This window comes from Eutrigla gurnardus, assembly GCF_963514095.1.
Source record: "Eutrigla gurnardus genome assembly, chromosome: 17".
Lineage (NCBI taxonomy): Eukaryota > Metazoa > Chordata > Actinopteri > Perciformes > Triglidae > Eutrigla > Eutrigla gurnardus.
Window position 1 is genome coordinate 16,274,126 of NC_139928.1, and position 23,106 is coordinate 16,297,231.

The 23,106-nt window shown below is 44.0% G+C and overlaps 1 protein-coding gene across 2 annotated transcripts; it reads left to right on the forward strand.

Moving 5' to 3' along the window:
• The first annotated feature begins 1,552 nt into the window (after positions 1-1,552).
• Positions 1,553-18,725, forward strand: tgfbr2a (transforming growth factor beta receptor 2a). Of its 2 annotated transcripts, none has more exons than XM_084033033.1 (7): positions 1,553-1,744; positions 4,471-4,609; positions 5,780-5,970; positions 9,000-9,775; positions 10,405-10,546; positions 16,479-16,603; positions 17,588-18,725. In XM_084033033.1, the coding sequence occupies exons 1-7, from the start codon at positions 1,672-1,674 to the stop codon at positions 17,765-17,767; spliced, it is 1,626 nt and encodes a 541-aa protein (XP_083889159.1). In that variant the 5' UTR covers positions 1,553-1,671; the 3' UTR covers positions 17,768-18,725. The 2 variants fall into 2 exon arrangements, with proteins under 2 accessions (XP_083889159.1, XP_083889158.1); XM_084033032.1 differs by having other exon boundaries at positions 1,554-1,744; positions 4,468-4,609.
• Positions 18,726-23,106: the final 4,381 nt, after the last annotated feature.

Here is a 23,106-nt window from a genome sequence, read left to right on the forward strand (position 1 = left end):
ATGCACACAGCACTTGTTTGCCACCGGTGTTATCTCCAGGCATGCGTCCAGAGATTTGTCATCAGGTCGCTCTGTTTACCTTTCCACTCGACCCCAGCAGTTTACAGGAACGCCGAGCACCTGCTATTGAGCATAATACCACTCAGGATGTTTGCCTGCCGCTTGTTTATCTGTGTTTGTGCGGTGAGGTGGAGGAGGGAGGGGGGCTTGAGGAGGGGGCTGTTCAAAGGCAAAGCAACACTGAGAATCTCATGCAAGGGGAAAAGCTAAAAGTAACAGTGAAAGAGGCTGAAAAAAGCTCATGTTTTAAATAAGCCTGGGCATGCAGGGGTGTTGTGTGTTTCCTGTTGAAGTGAAGCAGAGTGAAGTTACGAAAGGGGGGTTTTTTTTGTTTGGGAGATGTGGTCAGCGAGCAGGATGTTGGGACCCTCTGGGAGCCCACGTGTGCCGAGGTCAGTCGGGCTCACGGCGCTGTCGAGATCTCCACCTTGTGGCTCGGACCCATTCTTACAGCGCTGAACGGTTGCCTGGCATGCAGGCCTGAACAAACGCGCACACACCCAAAAAAGTAAAAATAGTGTCAGTGAAATGGGCGGAACGAAAACTCCCCACAAAGCTTTTACTTAAGCCTGTAGATGTTTACTTTTTTGGCAAACTGAAAGCAGAGAATAAGCTGTATTTTTCCCCTTTTTAAAATGTACCCATGGATGCACAGACAACCATCACCGGATGGCTTCGATACTGGCGACATATTAAAAAACATGATGAGTCTCGGGCGGGTTAAGTCATAAGAACAGCGACGCAAAGCAATACGAGAGCTGTTAAAGCCCAGCGAGGAGTTATAAGCTGCAGGGTCACGGGGTCACGACTGAAACCTGACATCACCGCTCGAGTATGCGGAGCAAAAACACATGTCGACAAAAGCCCCGGCAATAGTCGGGTAATTTATGGGTGTTACAGTGGACTTAACCTCTTTGTGTCTTCAATAAAAAGCAACACGGGAGACGTGGAGGGACTCTCACCACGTCTCATGTCACCTTTGATTAACTGCCAGCCTGGAAACACTCCAGAAAAACACAGTGATGTAATTCAGAGGCTTGAAACGAACAAATTAATGAGTTTAGTGGGTAAAAATATAGATATTTATATATTTTAAATATGAGCAGAACCCAGTAGCGCAAAAAAAAAGGCTCAATCAGGTGCTCTGAAGTGTAAAAAAAAAGTAAAATATTTTCATGTCCCTATAGGTGGAAAGTTATTTCAGAGCATGTCATTTCAAGTCTTGCTCCACAGGGTTTCATCCTCTTAATGACATGGTTCAAGACTTTGTGAGCCACATGACTGAGAAGTAGAAGAGAGAGAGAGAGAGAGAGAGAGGCAGAAAGAGAGTGAGAGAGAAAATACTGTCCAACCCCTCTAAAGATTTCCTGTTGCATACTGTGTGTGAGTCATATAGGGCAAGTCCTGCCTGTGTGTTTACTCTGCTCCTTCTGCCCAGAGCTGTGAAGGCGGTGTTTTTTTTTTTTTCTTCCCGTGTGTGGGGGGGTGGGAGGGAGGGAAGCTCCACGCGGGGCCGAAGAAAGTCCGCGGAGTCTGGATGTTAAAACCCCGGTGTCAAGGCTTTCGGTTAATTAATGAGAAAAGAGTGGAGTGTAATAGTCCCGACTCTAAATGGAGCTACTTCGGTTTTCCGCCTTCTGGTGCGGGGCGATACTCTTTGGCAGCATTCAGCTCGAGGAGACGGGTGAGTTGAACTTTCTTTTTTTTTCTTTTTTTTTACTTCGGTAAAAGTTGTCAAAAAACAGCTGTGGTTTTTAGTTTTATATGTCAGGATCCTCCGTGACGCGTTAGCGAAGCGCTACAAAGTATCCTTAAACTCTCGCTGTTGCTTCTTTACACTTGCCTGTGAGTTTTGACGTTATGACGTTATGAGCAACTTCTTGTTTTTTTTATAATCAGAAACTCCCAAAGTGCGCAGGTTATGACGTATGTCGTTCTTGCCTAATTAATCTCAGTTCACACCGACGCTAGCCTAGCATTAGCTTTTGGGAGGACATCACCTGTGAGGAAGTCAGACTTTGAAGCGCGCGCCCCCTCTCCCCTCTCAGATCTCCATCTTTGATGTGCCGCAACACTGCCCCCCCCCAAAAAAAATGAAGACACTGTGTTACCTTCATCTGTCTCACTCTCAGTCCCAGTGGCTCCAAGTGGCTTTGGCTGCTCCTAATCCCCCCCCCCCTGTCTCCCCCCTCCCTCCGTCCCTCTCTCTGCAATTATATGAAGCCCTGGGTGACAATTACTACCATTCATCGCTGCCATAGCCCGCCTCCCGGGTTTAAATGACATGCACTTTCAGAGGAGCTTTGCTCTAATGATATAATTACTCCGGCTCCACCACCTTCCCACCACCAGCACTCAGGCGTGGACTATCCCCTCACTGCTGATTGACTTCAAAACACCCCCCCACCAACCCGCCAGGCACAGTTTTAAATTGCTCTGTCAAGTAGTTTTTTAGTCTGGAGTTCAAGTGTAATATTTTGGATGTTGGTATTTGTGGTCGGTTAAGATGGAAAGGTGATACCCGTCTGCAAAATCCTGGCTGCACTATTGTGAACGTGTCTGGTACAGGAAACGATGTGCTGCTCTTTCACGCTGCAGGTTGTTTCTGCTGTTGTACTCGGGTCTACACCCCCCCTGCCTTGCAGCCTGGGTGAAGTGGCACAGTAGGCTTTTTGTGCAAGGTTAAGAGCAAACACACGCACGCACAGCAACTTTTCCTCAAGTCGCTGTGAAGTCAAAGGCGAACGGACGCTCAGCAGACTTCTTCGCTGTCTCCTGTCAAAAAAAAAAGTCTGCTTTCACTTGCACTTCCCACTCGAAAAACATCTCACGTTGTGCTCATGTGATCTCAGTGTCATCTTTTAGACGAGTGGCCGCCGCTTGCATGTTTGCAGGGCGGCCGTGGCTCGGGAGATGGAGTGGCCTGATGGGAAGATGCCTGTCAGTGTATGAATAGTGACACGTAACTATGAAGTGCTTTGACTGGTCGGAAGACTAGAAAAGGAGCTATGTATACATATATAGCTCCTTTTCTAGCTCAAGCTCTTTGTTTACATGCTTCTTCTGGAGCTGATCTTTAAACTATAGTGTTCGGGTTGCACGGAACAGGTTCAACTTCCTGTGCACCAACAGACGGCAGACTGTGGTTATGTGGGTTTTTAGTATAGCAGCGTTGTCACATGTTTATTTCTCCTGTTTTGTGATATGGGGGTTTTTAATTCAGTTTTATCTTTCAGGTGGTGTTATTTGTCAGCATAAACTCTTTGGAAGGCGTGCAGTCTTCATCGTTTCTCTTTCACCCACTGTTTAATCAATAGAATGGCAGCGAGCGCCACTTCTTTTTCACTTGTGCAAAATGTGAAATCATGACGCATTCCTGATGATGCTTCAGCCACTGGTGCTAGATTGATCGCGGGGAAATTTTAAGTATCCTCTTTTAGGATCACTTCCAGCTCTTTAAGCCATAAGATCCACTTTCCACACAGGGCTTTTATGTGGCGGGGAGAGTACTCCCTTTTAGGAAAAGGAAAATTGAAGAAGACGGGTAGTTCACCTTCCCTGTTGCTCCATCTCTCCTTTCCGTGCCAAACCGAGGCATGCTGCCTGGCTGATTTTTATCATTAATAGCCTCTCGATAAAAGGACAGACTGCGGTCGGAGATTTTCTGTGTGAATACTAACACTCACCAACACACACACACACATTTCTGCCTCTCTCCAAACATCCACAGACACTGATGCATATTGCCGTCCTCCCCCTTTTTTTTTTATCTTCGTGAGCAGAGTTGGCACAACACCTTTCTAGATGGGGCGCCGACTCATCGGCATGACAAATTAGAGACTGCTCAGCGAGGAGATGCATCCCTATTTCCTTTGTTTGTTGTTCTTGCCTGTCTGGCAGTTGTCTCCTTAGATGATTATCAAACCCACAGGCACTCATCACACAATCCTGTCTGTCTCACTGATATGGGTCTGCCTGCCGGCAAAGTCAAGTCTGAACAACACCAAAGGAGGTGGATGCCACTGTGCGCACCGCTCTTATTGTTCAGACTTCAGAGGGGGAAAATCTGTCCACTCCTCGAGCAAGAAGTAGTTTTCTTGTGGTTCTGTTGAATATCTGCTTCGACTCACTGGTAAATTCCAAAAGACTTCCCCCCCCCCACTTTAATTAGATTTAAAGTTGTTCTTGCTTTCCATGCTGATAAATATCATGCATAATTCCTGTTATTGAACACCGGGGGGAGTGTTTAGCGTTTCTTAGTTGTCTGTTTCTGTTTTATAATGTCAGATGCTGCTCAGACAACCCACTAATAAAAACTTGAGTCTGTTTTTTTTTTTTTTTTTTTTTTTTTTTTGGCACACCCAACTCACCATCTTCCCTCTGTCATTGCTTCTCTCCTTTTTCCAGAAGGGAGTATAATGAAGCTTAAAAGGCTGTGCAAGTTCTGTGACGTGCAGGCCACCAGCTGCAACGGTAAAGGGAGCTGCAAGGTGGAGTGTGAAATCACGGCCATCTGCCCCAACAACGACGACGTGTGTGTCAGTATCTGGTAAGTGAGACCGATAAACACTCGGCGCTGGACAGAAGAAACATGGAAAAGATGGAAAAAATAGAGTCTGGATGCTAGCTAATGCTCCATTATATGATGTGTCATATAAAATCCCATTGATATGAATACAATTCATACTTATTATAGAGCTGGATATTGGACATCAATATTCTATCAATCTATTGTGATGTGAGACAAGATATTACCTTAGGTTTTGGATATTGTAATATAGCTTAAGTGTTGTATTTTTCTGGTTTAAAAGGCTGCGTTATGGTAAAGTGATGTCATTTTAGGAACTTACAAGCTGTTCTGCTATTTGCCTTTACTCACTTAGTCGTTACATCCACATTACTGTTGATTATTCATCAAAAATCTTGTGTAAATATTTTGGGAAAGCACCAATAGTCAACCCAATGTTGTTGCAATGTCAATATAGAGGTATTCTGTAACTTTATTTGATTTTCTCAGCCTTATATCATTATATTCTAATCAGATCGGACATCCCTTCCTCACAGAAGCCCTAAAATGTCTCCTTGAAGCGACCTTTTCCTTTTGAACACTTTGTCAGTCAGCATTCTGGTGAACAACAGCACACGAGCAACTAAACATCCACCATTCAGCATCGAATCTGACTGCGAACATAAGAAGCAGCGGGAAGCAGATTTGTGTTGGTGTTACAAGCTTAAGTCCGCGCTGCTGTTTCTCATTATATTAGCGGCGTTGCCGGCATGTTCTGTGCTGAGGTCGGCAGAAAGCTGATGGCACACGGACAGCAGCACCTCTTTAAAATATTCTTCATAACTGTGCGGCCGACGCTGCCCAGCAGGAAAGCCGCATTTAAATGTATATTTGTGCAGGTTCAGGCTTTTCACCCCTTTTTGTGATGGTGTTCCAAAAAATCTTGCTGTTTTGGAAACGTGACCTCTGTATTGCAATCATTAACATAATGCTGAGCTTGTGGACTGCTGCAAGAGACAAATATGCCTTTTGCAGTTACCACTTTATCGCTGTACGGCTTAAAAAATCACAGTATTTGCAGACCTGCCATCACTGCTTTGTGATGTGATAACACAGAAAATGTGTCTTTATTGCCAAAAGAGTGAGCAAAGACTACAAATCAAACTGAATCCAGTAAATGGGAGTAATTCCTGTGTGTTTCCTCTTTTCAAGGAGAAAGAAGGATGACAACTTCACCTTTGATACCGTCTGCCACAACCGATCCCAGAAGCTGTACGGCCTGGTCCTGGAGGATTACAACAACAGCAAGTGTGAGATGAAAGAAAGGAAGGGCATGGGCTCCCAGTTCTTTATCTGTTCCTGCTCCGAGGACGAGTGCAATGAGCACATCTTCTTTAACTCCTGTAAGTTGAGACGCAATTATTTCACCCCCTAAATCCTTTATTCTTGAGCTTAGTGTTTCTTCAACCAATGTATTTCCTTTTGAATTGGGCTTTTTTAATAACATAGTTATTGCCGCAGAAATACCGTATTAAAGGAGACATTTCATGCTTAAACTTTGGGTTTCTACTAGAACATGTAGAAACCTGATGTTACATGTTAACTTGCACGGCAGGTGGATTCTCGCAATGTCAGTCCCTCCAGGGTGAATGTTGTGGATTAAAATGCCAGATTTCTTTTTTTGAATCTTTTTTTTTATGATGCATGCTGCAATTTTTGTTATTGTTTTATAATAAGACAGGCAACTTTTTCCAGTGAGAATAAAACTGCACTTTTGAGTCTTCTCTGAAACCTGATGGATGAGTTATGCTGACCAACTTCTGGCGTTTGTCCTTTTTTAAACAGAAAACCCATGTTTTTGTTTTGTGATGTTTACTGGAAATGACTAGCAACGTAGCCAACAGCAAGCAGGAAAAGCCATCTCCTGGTGATCATCACCCTGCCAGCTCCCACCTCATTTGCATAAACGTTGCGGAGATCGGACAACATTGCAAGTTTACGCATAATTTACGGGATTTGTTGAAAACCCTGTTGAGATCCTGTGATTTATATCACATGAAGATCCAGAAGTAATGCGTTTATGTCCGACTGTGAGCTGACTCTTCCACTGTGGAGCAACGGTCCAGTAACACTGTTTTATGCATGTAAAAAACCCTGTACGTCTGTGCAACATAACATGGTAACGTCATACTCCCGGTTGGCCATACATTATTATGCCAGCTTCTATCAGCTTGTCATGTAAGGCGTCATGCGTGAATGCTAACACGTGTGCGCCGCAACGCTCGCCAGATACGTGATTACAAACAGGTTTTGGAGGCATTAGCTTGTAGACTCCAGTTACAACATTGGCCCCAGAATCAGATGTATTTTGACTACAGCAGTCCAGGCAATAATAACACGGAGGTGCACTTCTGAGACCTGGCTCTGCACACACGGAGCCAAATTGAAAGCATCTGCACAGTGCAAACCACGTAATGGAAATACATTCGCTCGCCGTCGAGAATGTCTGTGCACTGTCTGCAACTTCTCAGTGACTAACATGAGACAGTGGTGCAATGAAGGAGCTCCAGCTAAACAAACGCATGCAACAATACCAGTAAATTTGGGTGAATGTACCTCTTCTTGGTAGTGACCAGTGTCCCTTTTGTACAAAGTAGTTTCTCTAACTGAGCTTTCATTTTCGGTATTATTTTTCCCGTAACAAAAGCATTTGTTAAGAAAGCCATTACTTAAGTTACAGAAAATACAAAGTTGTGCCTCACATTCCAGTTGAAATACCTCAGTTGCCATGGTAACAGTATTCCCACACCATTGTACTACTGCCCTGACAAGTGTTTTTTAACTATGTTATCAGAAATACGTGTACTTGGCAAGAAGAATACAAAAGGAGCATTAAATTGAGAACAAAAAGCTTATAGTGAGAGACAAATAAAGGAAAGAGCTCTATAATGAATACATGAATTAATCAACGTGTTACAGCTTACAGCTCATTTAAGCCCATTCTTGCTGAAACTAAGAATTCTTGCATGCCTCTGTGGTGAATGAAGAATCCTAAAGCGGAGAAATATCTTGACAAATTGAAGTTAATGGCGGCCATGTTGAACAAAATAATAATTTTACAAATTCTTACACAACTGGTGCAATATAATCAGCTCACTACAACCCAGTTTCCTTCAAGAGTTCAAGGTAACACGGGGTGAGTAAATGATATAGAAACGGTCAAGATGTCGGCCAAAGCAGAGAGTCCGGGAGGCACAGTGACAGGTTTGTTGTGAGAAATAGTTTCTCTCTCTCTACGAAAATAAAAACAAACTGGTGGGGCCATGTACAGGATTTCAGACGTGTGGTTTCCTGTTTAGAAAAAAACCTTGGAGAGAAGCAGAGGGCTCGACTGGGTAGTCGGCGAGGAGCCTTCCCCATTCGTCGTCCTTCTCCTTTATTTTCAACCCATCTCTACTCTTCTACATCTTCTATTCACATTCGTTTTTTATCAGTTTCTGTAGCAAAATGTGCAAATTGGATCATATTTCTGCTTCCCAGCCATCGCTGTCACACAGTTTGCAACCAAAATCGTCAACTGGAGTATTAAAAAAAGATGTTTAATAGCTGCTAATTGTGAAATGTTTAAAGATGGTTGACAGTTTGGCAACTCGACAAGAAGATGTTTAAATTATTTAAATTTAGAACTCATGAAATTGTTGAGCAATTGGTGTGTGTGTGGGGTGTGATATAGTTTTTATAGGTCTATTTATGACTACAGCTTCAAAAACCGGACCGTAAACGCAGCACAAGCATAAACTTTCACTGTTTGCCAAAACCGTAGCAGCTCCCAGACACACAAATTATAAGGATCCTATAAAGAGACACAATGTGTGGTTGGCTGGGTATGGGTTTGGAGTGTTTTGCCTTTGTGGCCCAGACACTAACTTTAGCTTCCTTATGCTTATAGACATTCCACAGGGATGGCTCAGGTTCCTCTGCTGCGCTGAGAATATTACTTTACTCTTGCACAGCACTGGATTGGAGTGTTATTTCTGTTGTATGGTGGAAGGGAAATTGTTTTATGTTAATGCTCATTCTATAAACAGCATGATTGGAAATATGCAGTGTTTCGGAACATCATGTTCACAGCGAATAAAGAAGAATAAATTCTCCGAAATACGTATCTCCATGTAATTGCTCTTCTGTAGCTTTTGATGGTATTGCATGGTCTTGGTCAGCAGGTGGAGTTTTCTCAGGGGTCATGAATATATATGTTATATGACCAGAAGATCCAGATTTAGGGACAGAATTTGAGATTGAGATTACTTTGTAAACTGACTGTTTCCAAGGTCAGGAGTGATTTATTTATTTTTTTTAAAATGTAATGGATTAGCACAGCTTTAAACTCTCCTATATAAATGTTCTTTTTTTTAATCCTTTGATCCCTCAGACATGGACTCCCAGGTGGTGGCGGTCATCTTAGTGAGCCTGGTCCCTCTGCTGGTTATGGCGGTTTTCGTCATCACTTCCTTCTACTGCTACCGGGTCTACCGCCAGCGGCAGGCCAGCTCCAAGCGCAGGAAGGGCTGCCCGCGGGACTTCAGCGACGGCCACGCCATCATGATCGACGACGAAGGTTCGGACATTAGCTCCACGCACGCCAACAACCTCAACCACAACACGGAGCTGCTGCCCATCGAGCTGGACGTTCAGGTTGGAAAAGGACGCTTTGCCGAGGTTTACAAAGCCAAGCTGAAGCAGGGCTCCTCCGTCAGCGAGGAGCAGGGCTTCGAGACCGTGGCCGTTAAGATTTTCCAGTACGAGGAGTACGCCTCCTGGAAGAACGAGAAGGAAATCTTCTCGGACGCAGATTTGAGACATGACAACGTGCTCCACTTCCTGACAGCGGAGGACAGGAAGGTGCAGAGGCAGTGCTGGCTGATCACGGCCTACCAGCCAAGAGGGAACCTCCAAGAGTTCCTGATCCACCACATCGTCGACTGGCACGATCTGTGGCTGCTGGGGGGTTCGCTAGCGTGCGGCGTGGCGCACCTTCACAGTGACCACACCCTCTGCGGTCGCTACAAGGTGCCCATCGCGCACAGGGACATTAAAAGCTCCAACATACTGGTGAAAAGCGACCTGACCTGCTGCCTGTGTGACTTTGGCCTCGCCCTCCGCCTGGACAACACTCTGTCTGTGGACGAGCTGGCCAACAGCGGGCAGGTAAAGCCTTCTTATTCTACTTTTGGGGGAGTAATTGTGGCTTTAAAAAAAAAAGAATCCCAGATACAGACCATTCCTACCCCTTCCATATATTTTTTTGGAGATATATTTATCAGACCTTGAACAGAACAGAAATCAATCCCACCTTTCATTTCTGGCCCTCATCACACACATAGATATTTGGCATAATATTGTATACTATATATATCTTGGCTCTGTATGGAGAGCGCTGATAGAAATTGTGTCACAAGACAAAGAGACTTGATTGATTCTTAATGGACTCTAATGAAAAAGGCCAGAGTCGTATATATGTTGTGAAAATGAGTCATTTTAAAAAGGCCTCACCGTTTTGCTGTGCAGCACACCTAATGCACTGTAATGTCCTTGCATGCAGGTGGTAATTATGTGAAGACGAGCGACGCGTTGTTGTTTTTTCCAATTATTTTATACATCAAACACGTTTTGATTCAGATAAATGTGATGTGACGACTAACTACAGCACATGATTACCACCCGTCCCTTGATTAAATCAGGTAAATAACTGTTGCTGCTGAAGACGGGCTGCGTAGCCTGGCAACTCCTCTGTGCTATTGTGGACTTTAATTTAATTTCCTCCTGTCTTTTCTCAGGTGGGTACAGCCAGGTACATGGCCCCAGAGGTCTTGGAGTCCAGAATCAACCTAGAAAACATCGAGTCTTTCAAACAGGCCGACGTTTACTCCATGGCTCTTGTTCTGTGGGAGATCATCTCCAGGTGTAACGCGATCGGAGGTGAGATGTGATCAGACACGCATGATTGTAGGGTGAAGAGCTGCTGGTATATGGTCTATAAGAGTCGAGCATATATCCCAAATACCAAACTAGTCTGTTTAGAATTGTGTTACACTTTGCTGACAACCTCCGAGTGTTTTTGTGTGTTTTATCATGTGGACAGCTGCTTTTAAACATGATACAGTAGCATCGTGCCCTCCCTATACAAGCAGTAAACATCACATGTGACCTTTAGTTAATAATAGACGTAACCGCTTTTTCCTCGGTAAATTAGAGATTAGCCCGGGCCGCTGAGTGTAAAGGAAATCAATAGAAGCGCTGATTGATGAAATCTCCTTTGGGGCCTGTGTAAATATCCTAAGAAATACTGTAAAAAGAAAATTGCCTCCGCAGCTGGCGTGACCTCTAAGGAATCGACGGCTTCACCAATTAGGGAGCGCCGTGACCAACTCCACCTTGAGTTCACTCACTAGACACAAGACGCCGTCCGCAAGGACTTAACGTGTGTCTCCTCCACGACTCATTTATCACTGTGGGAACAAAATCCAAAAGTGTCAAACACACAATCCATCTTGCAGAAGTCTCAAGGATCAGCCTTCACTTTGCTAATGTACCGTTACTCGTGTTTGTCATTCCGCAGCGAAAACAAGGCCAGGATATGTGCAAATAATAGAAACGGGGCGATTATCCGAAGGCAAACCGCGGGGCGGTATTTCATGTCGACACTCAGTCGTTTGTTTTCACTTCCCTTTAGTGTCTCTGTGGTCCAGTTTGTTTCTGTGACTGCTCCTGTCTCCATTGTGTCAGAGCAGTGATTGAAAGCCGGGTTTGGGCATGATCGCTTCTACTTTGGCGTTTTCCTGTTTTGCCCCCACGCTCACCCCATGGGGGCCCTCCTTACGCTCAAGAGTCCTGAAGAGAAAACATGGCAGAGTGCCCCACAGTCCCCCGTGCTTTGCTTTCCCAACAGCAGGAATATGTGTGCCCTGTGGGTACACCGCCGAAAAGAAAATAGACTATTTCCTGTTTTGCAAAGCACACAGCCCCCAAGACACACTGTTCTTAGACTGAACTTGTAAGCATGGATGTCTTCTTTATGTGAGGATGTTTCGCAACTAATGCCTCTCGAGAGCAGACCAGACAGGATGCGTCTTGGTCGAGATGGACTAAACGAATCCAGGCTTTAGTTGGTTTGGCTTTTGTGGTTTCCTCTTGAGGGAATCGAAGGACAACGGCATTATTCATCCAAGTCATCCTCCTCCATCCATTTCATTAATTTCTCAATTCCGTCATCCCCTCGCTTTGCATTTATTTATAACTAGACAAACAAAAGCACTGTACACGGCAGCAAACAGTATTTCAAATCCAGTTAAATGGTGACATCTTTGCCCGTAAAGCTTCAGCTCGGTTTCTGTCCATTTTTCTTCCTGCCCCTAGGCAGGTGAGGCGGCGCTTAATCACCCTCCCACTGCAGACAGCCATCCAGCTTTACTTACGCCGCCACAGACAGACGGGGAGGACAGGCGAGCGTAGATTTACGTGGTGAAGCAGAAGGGTTCCCCACCCATACAAGCAGCTGAAGGAATAGCCCAGGTGTTTTGTATATATCTCTATCCACAGTTTGACGCTTCATTCATAACTTGGGTATTCAAATTAATATTATATTTATTTATTTATTATTTTTTAAGGCCAATGACACCATAAAGTATGACGACTGACATTTGACACGAGGAACACTGAATGTAAAGAAATGTTCTTGGAATTTGCATATAGATTAATTTAATTCATATGGATACTGTTCCAAGTTAAAATACGCCTATGTGCCAGATGGTTCACGTCCTTGGATAATGATCCTATTTTCACAGCTGGAATGCATAACTTGCACTATAGTGTGACATTGCGCCCCTTTTTCTGCTTCACATAATTTGTCTTCTCTCTTGTCTTTATTTGTATATTTAATACGGAGGTATTTGGTAATTGTACTTAAAGTAAAGCAGAGGAGGCGTTCTCATGCATGAAAACTCCAGACGTTGTACAAACACAGCCAGCCTTGTCAGACCCCGAGGAAGGTGAAGAAGAAGAGGCTGCGTAAATGACATGCAGTAACTCGGTTTCACTCCACTGGCAGCTTTAAAATCTCCTTGTTGATTGTACGCTGGCAGAGCTCTGGTATTGATTCTGGAATCGGAGCGCCATGAGAGTAAAGCTGATGTGAATTTCATGCTTTCACGCTGCCGGCCTCCTTGTTTTTCCTGAAGTTAGCCAGCTTGTCCCTGGAGGTCGGTGAGTCACTAATGACTCCCTGAGAACTCGCTCTCCTTTGAGACAAAATATGACCACGTGTGCACGCGTTCAGAGTGACACATCCCCGTGGCATGGTTCATGTGGCTGGGGTGAAGCCCCGGTTTCCTCTAGTGTCTGATCCCACCTGCCTGTGTGTGTGTCTGCGGCAGACAGATGTCTGATCAGCGCTCTGCATCTCCGTGGCAGGCAGCCACATAGCCACTCTGTCACAGTTCCCGGGGCCGTGGTCTGATCTGAGATCTGCCAGGCGAGAAGAACACAGCCGTCTGTCGACAGCGCCAGTCAGCCAGCCATGAGCTGTCACTCTGCTTTCTTTATCTTCCAAGACCTAGTCGGAGGGGGGAGGCAGGGAGATCAGCACACCTCTGAGAGAAGGGAAGTCTGGATTCAAGGCTCAGGCGTTTTTATCTCTGCCCCTGTTCCCTAAAATGTCTCTACTGTATAATTTAGCCGGTCCAGATTTAGGGCTTGGAAAGACTACGAGGGCGTTCCTCAGGCGGGTGGGGCTACGCGGGGGGATAATCGCGGAGTGGTGTTGGATGTGGAGCTGCAGACGGAGAAATGCCTTCAGTCCCTCGAGGGAGAGGCTGGGCTAGACGGGAGAGGGAGGAGAGGTTAGGGCAGCTGCTCTCCAGATGTCAGAACATCCACTCCTTCAGGACTGGAGGGCCTGATGGTCCTTGGTGCGTGGGGTCTACCATAATCCACATTTGGGGACAAATTTGACATTACACGCCACTAGATTTTGGCTGATTTGGGGAGAAAATGTGCGTGTGCGTGCCCGGTTTGGTCTGAATTATTATCCAGCGTGAGCTGAAAGCGTTTTCTCCTTTAATGGGGTTAGGTGAGGGTTAGGGGCATGTATCAGCTGAAGTTAATGGTAGGGTTAGCCTCCAGGGTAAGTCGGTGCCATATGTAGGAAAAGTAAGCTCCGCTAACGTGTGATGCACATGCATACATCTGTACGAAATGACTTTAACAACCTGTGAGGAACACAAAACAAGTGTCACAGCCACCGCAGCCTAATGAAAACCAGCAGAGGCGGCTGGGAGTGGATTAGTCAAGCTGTTGTTGCAGACTCAGACAGATTTTTGGGAAACAGGCAATGTTTTTCCGATCACATTACTAATTTATTTCCAACATGTTGAAATCCTGCGCGCATATGTGTGTGTTTTTCTGCATTATTTATGTGTTTAGATGACAGGATTTCAGTATTCATGCTTTGTTGAGTAAGGGTTATACTTTGCTGTAATCACGAAGGAGTTTATTCTCCTCTTTATTTTTGTTTGGCTTTGCTAGAGCAGTTTGGCCGTTGATATCTAAACATGTGTGTAAGGGCCATAATCAGAGCAGCACGTAGTCATTCCCCCTAAAGACGGGCTGCCATATAGTCATTAGCTTTTGGAAACATGGCTACACTACCATAGATTTCCTCTCTGCCGTTGAAGCTAAATTTAACAGAATTTCTCTTGGCTGCAGATTCCCAGACAGTTTATACAGGCATGGCTGGCAACTGGCACGGGAAAATAGACATTAAGGATGAAATATGTGCTTGCTTTTGCAAAATTCACATCGCTACATGTCAGCTGTCGTAGGAGACGCAGCGTAGGTTCCTCATTGTTACATTGCTGAACTTGTTATATTGCTTCGCAGGAATCTTGTCAATATGCAAACTGTGTGACTTTTGCAAACCCCAGCATTCGCCGCTCGCCCTGTGTTGTGTTTTCAATGGTTTCTGCTAGTTCAGAGTTTAATTTAAGCCTAGGAAAAAAAACTTTCCGTTTTAGAGCAGGCTTGGCCAATCTTTCCATCCTGGATACACACTTTTGTTTACACTGCGAATTGCTCAGTGGTGTGATTCATATATTTTGGACCCATTGTTTGGAGATGAACACATAAACATGTTTGCCCAAAGTGGATTTGCTGTCCAGAAGTGGGTTAAACATTTCCCTCTGACCTGTCAAAACAAAAAGAAACTCGTCTCCTTTTTTCATAAATATTGGCCGATGGTTGGGTGGGGTTATGTTGACGTTTTACCAAACCAGAGAGGGAAAAAAAAGGAAGCTACAACCTCTGAAAAGATTCTTCTCTTGCACTCGTCTGTGTCCCAGAAGCCTCCGGTTCCTGTCTGCGGGCATCAAGACTTCCTGTGAGCGTCTTTTTAACGTGCTTTAAACGGGTGAAATGAGACCCTCATCTGGTTTTCCTACAAACTGTACGGAAGCGGATGGTCTTTTCCAGTGCTTTACCCCAGTCGACACTATCAAACAGATGTGTCAGCTCTCTTGCAGTGACAACATGTTTTGGCCTTGTTACTCCAGAGCGCTCTGACTTACAGGAAAAAACACGCAGGACAAATTGTCACTTTCCTTTTTAATCTCAGGTTTTATGTTTGCAGTATGTGTGTATTCAGAGGCATTACTGGACTACTTTTTAGGTGTATTTGAGAGCTCAAAGGGGCCAGCTTCAGTTTGTATGCACGCTTAAAAAAACAAACCATAAGTGACAAAACTACAGCAACAGGTTTTACTATCATAAAACGTAAATGCAATATCCAAATAAAGACAGATACTGCAGTTGCGACATCCTTTTACTGTATGTTTAAGCTGAATGACACTGGATAGCAGCCACATCATTGTAAGAGGTTTGACTATTACACTGCACATTCATTTTAGATTCCCATCATGATCGGTACAGTCATGATGATTATGATACTTTTCCGACTCCTTACCGTCATTCAGCGTTATTGTGCAATAACAGCCTCCATGTTTGACTCATTTCCCTCAGTCAGGTTGAAGGTATGTGCTCTGGAAGTACGTATCTGTCTTTCTAAGCGAGGGAATTCTTAAAGGTATCCATTCTGAAGTGCTTATTGCAACACAGGAGAGGCATCATTGTGTGCGACGTTAGTCGGTTTTAAGAGCTTTGGAAGCAGCCTTCTGTGATCCGTTTACTGTTTGAAGGCGTCCGTCTTTGTCGAGGCGTCCTCTGCCGTTTCATCTCCTGGTCCACATGAACACTCTTTACACAGCTACATCAGGCGCTTCGTATTTCCACGGATCTTTATACAAGCTCTCTAACTTCTAAGCACATTTGATTTGTTTTTTTTAACTCCACGGATTGCATTAAGTTTGTCAATTTCTTTTTGGAAACTCTCGACCCACCATTTCAAGGCCACGCCAGCACTTTTTAAAATCGTGTCCTGGCTAAACTCGACTGCTAAATTGCTTTTGACGAGCACTCTGGATTTGGTTGTGTAAGAGAGAGCTGACACAAAGCCAGAGCTGCGTTGGGGAGATACTTTAAGCTCATTGACGCTGAGGGTAAAAACGTAATGATGATAAAAATAAAAAAAAGAAATTCGAAAAAAGCAAATCTCCCCCCTTGGCCCTTCTATCAGCAACACAGGATTCTTTAGTTATTTGTGCTGCTTCAGTGCTATTTCAAGTTTGCAACCTGCAGTTTTAATTTTGAGCGCACAGAGAGGTGTTGATGTATGCGCTGTGGGGCGCTGCCATCTGATTCCACCTCCATATTCTACACAGCTGTATGTGAATCTGTTTTGCTTGTATAAAACAACCAAAGCTAATTTTTCTTCTGTACCTTTTTCCTGTGTGCGTGCACGCAGAGGTGAAAGAGTACGAGCCACCCTTTGGAAACCTGAGGGAACATCCGTGTGTCGAGAGCATGAAGGACAGCGTTCTCCGAGACCGAGGAAGACCCGAGGTCCCCGACAGCTGGACCATCCACACGGTAAGAGGCACCGCTGTGACAAACTGCTGCTGCGTGAAAACCTTGAAGCTGCAGATCTCATGTTTAAACTTCATGATGTGGGCTGAGGAGAATGTTTTTTGGCATCCGTCATCAGCCGTGTTGATTAACGTGCACTATCCCCTTTAAATGAACAAACCAAAAGAGAAACCAGTCCTCTGGACAACCTGTAAAATGCATCATACAGCACTTTTTCAACCACTCTGTTTCAGGAATTACAGAACCAGAGACACCAAACGTGAGAACAGAACTAGAAACAAAAAGTCCCCTTTGCACGTTCCTGGTTTTGTTTTCTGTCATATGTTTTGTTGCTGATACAGCAGAACAAAGAGATGTCCATCCCAGGCTCTAATATTTAAGGTCCAGTTTATAGGATATCAGCAGAAACTATATACTGTGTATGTTTTAATACTCATGGCTGGATATTTTGACTTATTTGTGTACATTATGCCCCTTTTATTTTGTCTCATGCACACGTGTGAGGATGCACATGCATGCGGGTGACAATACGTATCCCTGCCAATGGTTTCACGCAGCAGGGAAGAAGAAGCTATTAAACACAGATGAAAACAATGCGCAGTTTAAACCGGTCAAAGGATTGGCTTTGTAAACGTTTGACAAGGAAGGAAATGCACTCAACACATTTGTTAAGACCTCAAGGACACAAACAATGTGATTTGGTGTTTATGCGCTGAAAGTAAACATAACTTTTGTTTTACAAAAAAAAAAACTCCACAGGGCACGTTTGAACTCACTTTCATACTTTGTGTCATTTTCTGTGCCAATTATTTCTATTTAAACCAATTCAATATGAGTCATTCTAACCTTAATGGAGGGAGCAATCACATGGCATTAGTTTGTCTGCTTGTACACAAATACACATGAATATTCAGTTTCATTTTCTGTGATGCTATTGTATCCTGTAGTCTACATTACTGACCAACTGTATCTGGGCTCCCCGTGCAGGGCATCCAGATGGTGTGCGCCTCCATAGACGAGTGCTGGGACCACGACCCGGAGGCCCGTCTGACAGCCCAGTGTGTTGCTGAGCGCTTCAACGACATGGAGTACCTGGACAAGCTGTCGGAGCGCTCCGACTCAGAGGAGAAGATCCCTGAGGAAATCTTAATGGTGGACGAGAAGTAGAGCGCAACAGAAACACTGCCCCCACCAGGGCGTCGGAGGAATTACAAGCCAGGGGAAGAGAAACTCCAGTGGATGCATTGTTTGCTATGGGTTCGTCGTCAGAAACGAGGAGCAAACTGGAAAATCATGTAGATGATACAGAACTGATACCAGAGATGGACTTCCATACGCAGATCAGGACCTACTTAAATGTAAACAATCTTCTACATGCTTCAAAGACTGGATCAAGTCATAAACAAACAGGGAAATTACATTATAAAGCATTTTTTAACCAAATACTATTTGCACTTTATCAATATCTATGCACAACAAATGATTATATATGAATTTACTGCCTTTTTTTGTTTTGGCAAAGTTTCAGGTATAGGAAACAAAGGGACGGCATGTAGAAAAGAGGGAAACGAGGAGTAATGTAATATATTAAGGTGGTTAATAACACTAATAACGATTAGAGTTTATTGACTGCATACTTAACGGTGGCGTGGTGCCCTTGGATATACCGTATATCTACAGGTATAATGTCTTGTGGCAGGAAATAGAAATTACCCACAGCAAAGATATAGGAAACCCTTCCATGGCAGTAATCTGCAGGGAAAGCTGATATCATTTCACAAGGGCTATGATTTGTAAAATAAAGACAGCAGATTCACCCTGAAAGGGGATAAAAAGGGAGTGTGTGTGAGCACGTGCACGACTCTGCTGGCATGTATTACTCAGAGGACTTCTGATCCGGGCCTGTTTAATCAGACCAAGGAATAAAGGGAATAGAGACGTGTATAAAGGACTCTTAAGCGGAAGTTCCAGCCTGCTGCCTACGTATATGCTATAAAAGCTGAACGAGACGTTTTGTTACAGAAAAGGGATTTCTGCTCCAGCGCTCAGAAGATTTATATCACTCTTTTTTCTTTTTTTTTTTTGTACAAAAGTGTAAAGCCATAATTAAACGTGATACAGGTCTCAGTGTGTCAATTTGGCGTTTTTTTAATGCTCTCACAGTGATTCGTACTTTGCCACTTATTCCCTCACCGGTGTGAGATGATTGGCAGTGACTGCTGATTTCATATTGTGAACCATAGAAATATTTACAGCCCAAAATATATTGTTTTCAGTCCCACTCCAACAGTTAAGACACTTACAACAACAAAAGAGCACAATGCTAAACCGGAAATGCTGTACGTTAAGCACCATTATGTAGTATTTTTTTATATTTCTAACAGTTGTTTCAGCTCCTGCAGATTCCATCATATAGAAAAGTGTGGGCAGTCACCTCCAGCATCCGTGACTGATTTGGAAGTATTCATATCCTTCAAATAAGTACTAATACAACGATGTAAAGGTAAGTCCCACAAAAAAACTCAAACCAGTTTTGGTCTTCTACTTCGAGAATTCATCCATTTAACAATAATGTGGAAAAAAGATGCTGACTTAATGTCAAATCTTACAAAAGCACACATTTCATCCACCCTATTCACCGCTGTATGCTTTTAGTACTGAGAGATTTAATGTCATTTATCACCGGAGAACACGACTCCTGCAGGATGACAAGCTCACTAAAACCCTGATGGTGATAGCCCATCAGCTGCTCTCAGGCCTGGAACAGGGAGTTTATGTTCCAGTCGTGGCACACTGCGACACACACTTCAATCCTATCGGTGGGAGCCGTGCATGGGTGCCCACATGTACACCAGCATGTTCCATCATGTATGTATATGTCCTTCCTCCTTTATTCGTGACGACACCGAGGTCTCCGGGAAGTTTCAGGGGCCAAACGACAATAAAGAAAATTAGTGTTTCTAGGCCAACGAACCAAATGTTTGGTAAAAAAAAGTATATTTTCTATCAAAAAACCTTCACAACACTATTAAAGAGTTTGACATAAGTAGTTTATTGATTTGCCCACATATTGCTGCTCTTAAATTTGAATAAATGAAATACTTTTACACACTAATGTCCACTTTTACTCTGATTCTATATGTAAATCTCTAAATGAGTCGACTTAAAACAGAAATTTATGTTCTCTGTTCGCGGCCTCAGCACCCACTAAAGTGATTACACTGTAAGATGTAAATCTAATCAAACAGAACAAGCAGAAATAGTAAAATATTGCTTTATGTGCCAAGAGGTTAAGAGAGGTCACAAAATTCAGATTACATCTTGTAATAAAACAAGGATGCATTCTGTACGTACAGTGCAGTTTATTAGAAATATGCTCTGGTCATATCGTAGGTTATTCCAAAAAAAATGAACTGCGAACTTAAAACTTTAAGTGAGACAGAAGTCTAAATGTGCTTACATTCAGGTGTTTGTGTGTGTGGATGTGGTCACGTCAGCATGTTACATGTGATTTATCTCTCTTGTCAAGCCACATGCCATGTGATCCTTCCGTCCCCCGAGACTCATTCTGTTACGTCAAAATTGCCTCTCTTCCATTTAAAACAACATTAACCCGGCCTGCAGGTGTGAAGCGGCTACACTGACTGTTAAACAAAATGCACCTGGGAACAGTAGGAAAGTGATTTATCGGCAACAGTGGGCTGACTTGTGGTCTCGCAGGGAAGCTTCCCATTGCCCTTCCTACAGTTCACGTGCCCCATCTATTTACATAAAGTATGCCACGGGCGCTCGACGTGGGCTGCACCACAGATAGATTGGAGGGTGAACATGCTGATGATGAGTGATTTCTATTTGACGTGATAAACGGATTACCACGGGGTTGGCAAATGTAACGAAAGTAACATTTCTCTTCGTTTTTAACAATCAAATAATGTGAGGCTGATTTTTACATATTTAAGAAAACTGATGTTTTTAAATGTCTCCTGAAGGTGACACGTGTCAGAAAAAGAAGAACTTTGTTCAATAGCAAATTCAAATTAGTTTTTTTTTACTTCCTCCTCCAGAAAATGTCTTCACACAGTCAATTTTATGTTGAGTCACATTTTGTATTCTGTATTTTTTTAAACTGCATATCCTCAGTGTGCTACCATCCCAGTTGTGCTTAAGTTAAGGCATCTTTCTTAACTTTCTTCATTGCCAACAACACTGCCATAGAATATTGCCTTGAATGTGCCTAACAGCTGCATTTTGTCTTTTGGCCAGTAGAGGGCGTACTGGTTCTACTGGATACTGCATACTGCATACAAAGACACCATTTGTGCCTTCTGGAGCCATCTGGGTGAGTGCAGGATGCGGTGAGCTAACATTTGTGCTTTGAGGGTAAAGAAATCCATTTTTTTTTTAATGGAAGCACCGCACTGTGAAAACTGAGAGCTGAGCTGACCATGTGACCATCTTTCCATTACTAAGAGTCACCACAAACACTGGAGTCCTTTCTGCCTCTTGGTGGGATCTAATTCCATGTAAAACCTCAGCATAAAGCCCCACACACGTTTCTCTGTTTCCTCACTCTGTTGGGTCTCTCTCTTCATTTCTCTCCTGTCACACAACACATGATCCCCGAACCCCATACCTGCTGCATCACGCGTGTTCCTGTCAGCTGTTCCATCCCGGTGCTCCTCACCTCGACGAGAACAGCTCGTCGTTGCTCACACGTCGTAGATGCAAAGCGCTCACGCAGCCCTTAGGGTGGCCTTAATAATCCAGAAGGAAAAGATATCCTCCTGCCAAAGTCACTTATCATTCCCACATTGCCGGTTGCCATGGTGATGCCTCATACATCAATCAAAGTTGCCGAGGAAGTGCGTTGGTTGGCGAGAGCTATAAACAATATTTTTAAGCCCCAGTAAGGAGATGACAAGGGAGACAAATTGCTCCGATATCACCTCCTCTCTCGGCTGTCCACGTCCGGTTAACGTCAGGACATTTCCCCCTTCACCATATCATTAAAAGATCTGTTTTTATTCTTCTTCAAAATACTCATGATTTAGCTGTAAAGCAGCACTTTATGTGCGTGTGCAGCTTTGCTATCTGCAGCAGCAGGAGTCACAATTCCGTGACACTTTTAAGGCCCTGAGCCAAAATTGCAATCGTCCAGGGGATGATGCGCCTGTTAAGATAAGAGCAGCCCCGGCCCAGAGCCGGAGAGATGAGGACACTGGTGGATCAGGAGCCATTTACCTCTCAGACATGTCTGTCTGACGGCAGTGGACTCGTTGGCTCCGACGTTACTTTAATTTCCCTCTCGCCTGAATGAGCTATTGTGTCGTTACAACAACAACAAAAAAAAGTCAGCCTGTCAAAGACAAACACAGCTGTGTCACAAACGTCGGTGTGTTTGATCCGACAGGGTTGCTTCTTGGGGAAGGATGCATTCACAGAGTTGTTTGCTTACATTTTTAATACAAGCCACGCTTGGCGGTTTTTTATTGCAATTTCCCATCCAACAACAAGCTGGAATGATTTGATCACTTGAGCCAACAAGAGCGATGCCATTCCACTTAATTCCCGACATCAATCATCGCCTGGTTGCATGCGGAGAGCGCTGATGATGTGGGACTCATTTGGCTTGGTGTATCCTTTTGAGCCGTGTTCCGTATTAATTTGCCTATTTAGAAATCATTCACTGATCGCTGTCCTGTTCCAGTCAACGTTCACGAGAGGCTGCGGCGAGACCGATGTGAGGATGTTAATCTGGTTTGTTAGAAACCTCTTAGGACTTCATAGAGAGGTCATTATTATCTAATGTATGTCTTGTATGATGACAGAAAATTAAAAATCAGCAAATGTTACATATGGGATAACTCGGAATGTGGATGAATATTGGTTCTGAACACCAGAGTCCCTTTAGAAAACCTGTGATTTAAGTGCAGTTCTGGTTCTGGTTCACTTTCGAGGGGAATCGAACCGGATGACAAGCTTTAAGAATAACTACAGAAATATGAAATATTCTTGCTGCTGGTTAGTTAAAAGTTCCTTGTAGTGAGTTTAAACGTAAAACCAGACTGCACTGTCCCATTTATTACAAGAAAAAGCAAATCTGTGTTTAACATTTTTGGTGGAGGCACCGTTAACAATGACATCACCAGCACTGAACATTATTAAGGCTGGCAGTGTCTCTCTCCCTGTTCCCATCCTGCATCCCCCCCCCCGCTCCCCCACTCCCACCACCTCACCTCATCTCTCCCATATTCATTGGAGACTCCTCCTAAGTTTAACGTTATTTTGGAGGCGTGAATTCTCTTCTGACAGATGACCGATGGAGGGCGGCGAGGAGGAGAATCGATTGGACACGGGGCTGAGCACAGAGAAGCATCGTCCCGACCGGAGGGCCACTTGGTTATTGAACCACCTTTTGCAGAGTGCTCTCTGCTCAGAAAGTTGGTCTTTAATTTGATTGATTAGAACAAATTGGTCTTCATAGCACAAAAGCGTCACAAAAGCCC

What these genes read in the sequence shown, in the direction of transcription:
- tgfbr2a (XM_084033032.1), top strand. Translation starts at nt 1,672, where the DNA reads ATGGAGCTACTTCGGTTTTCCGCCTTCTGGTGCGGGGCGATACTCTTT. An exon ending in GACGTGTGTGTCAGTATCTG is followed by an intron (nt 4,610 to 5,779) that starts GTAAGTGAGACC and finishes CCTCTTTTCAAG; the next exon opens with GAGAAAGAAGGATGACAACT. An exon ending in CAGGTGTAACGCGATCGGAG is followed by an intron (nt 10,547 to 16,478) that starts GTGAGATGTGAT and finishes GCGTGCACGCAG; the next exon opens with AGGTGAAAGAGTACGAGCCA.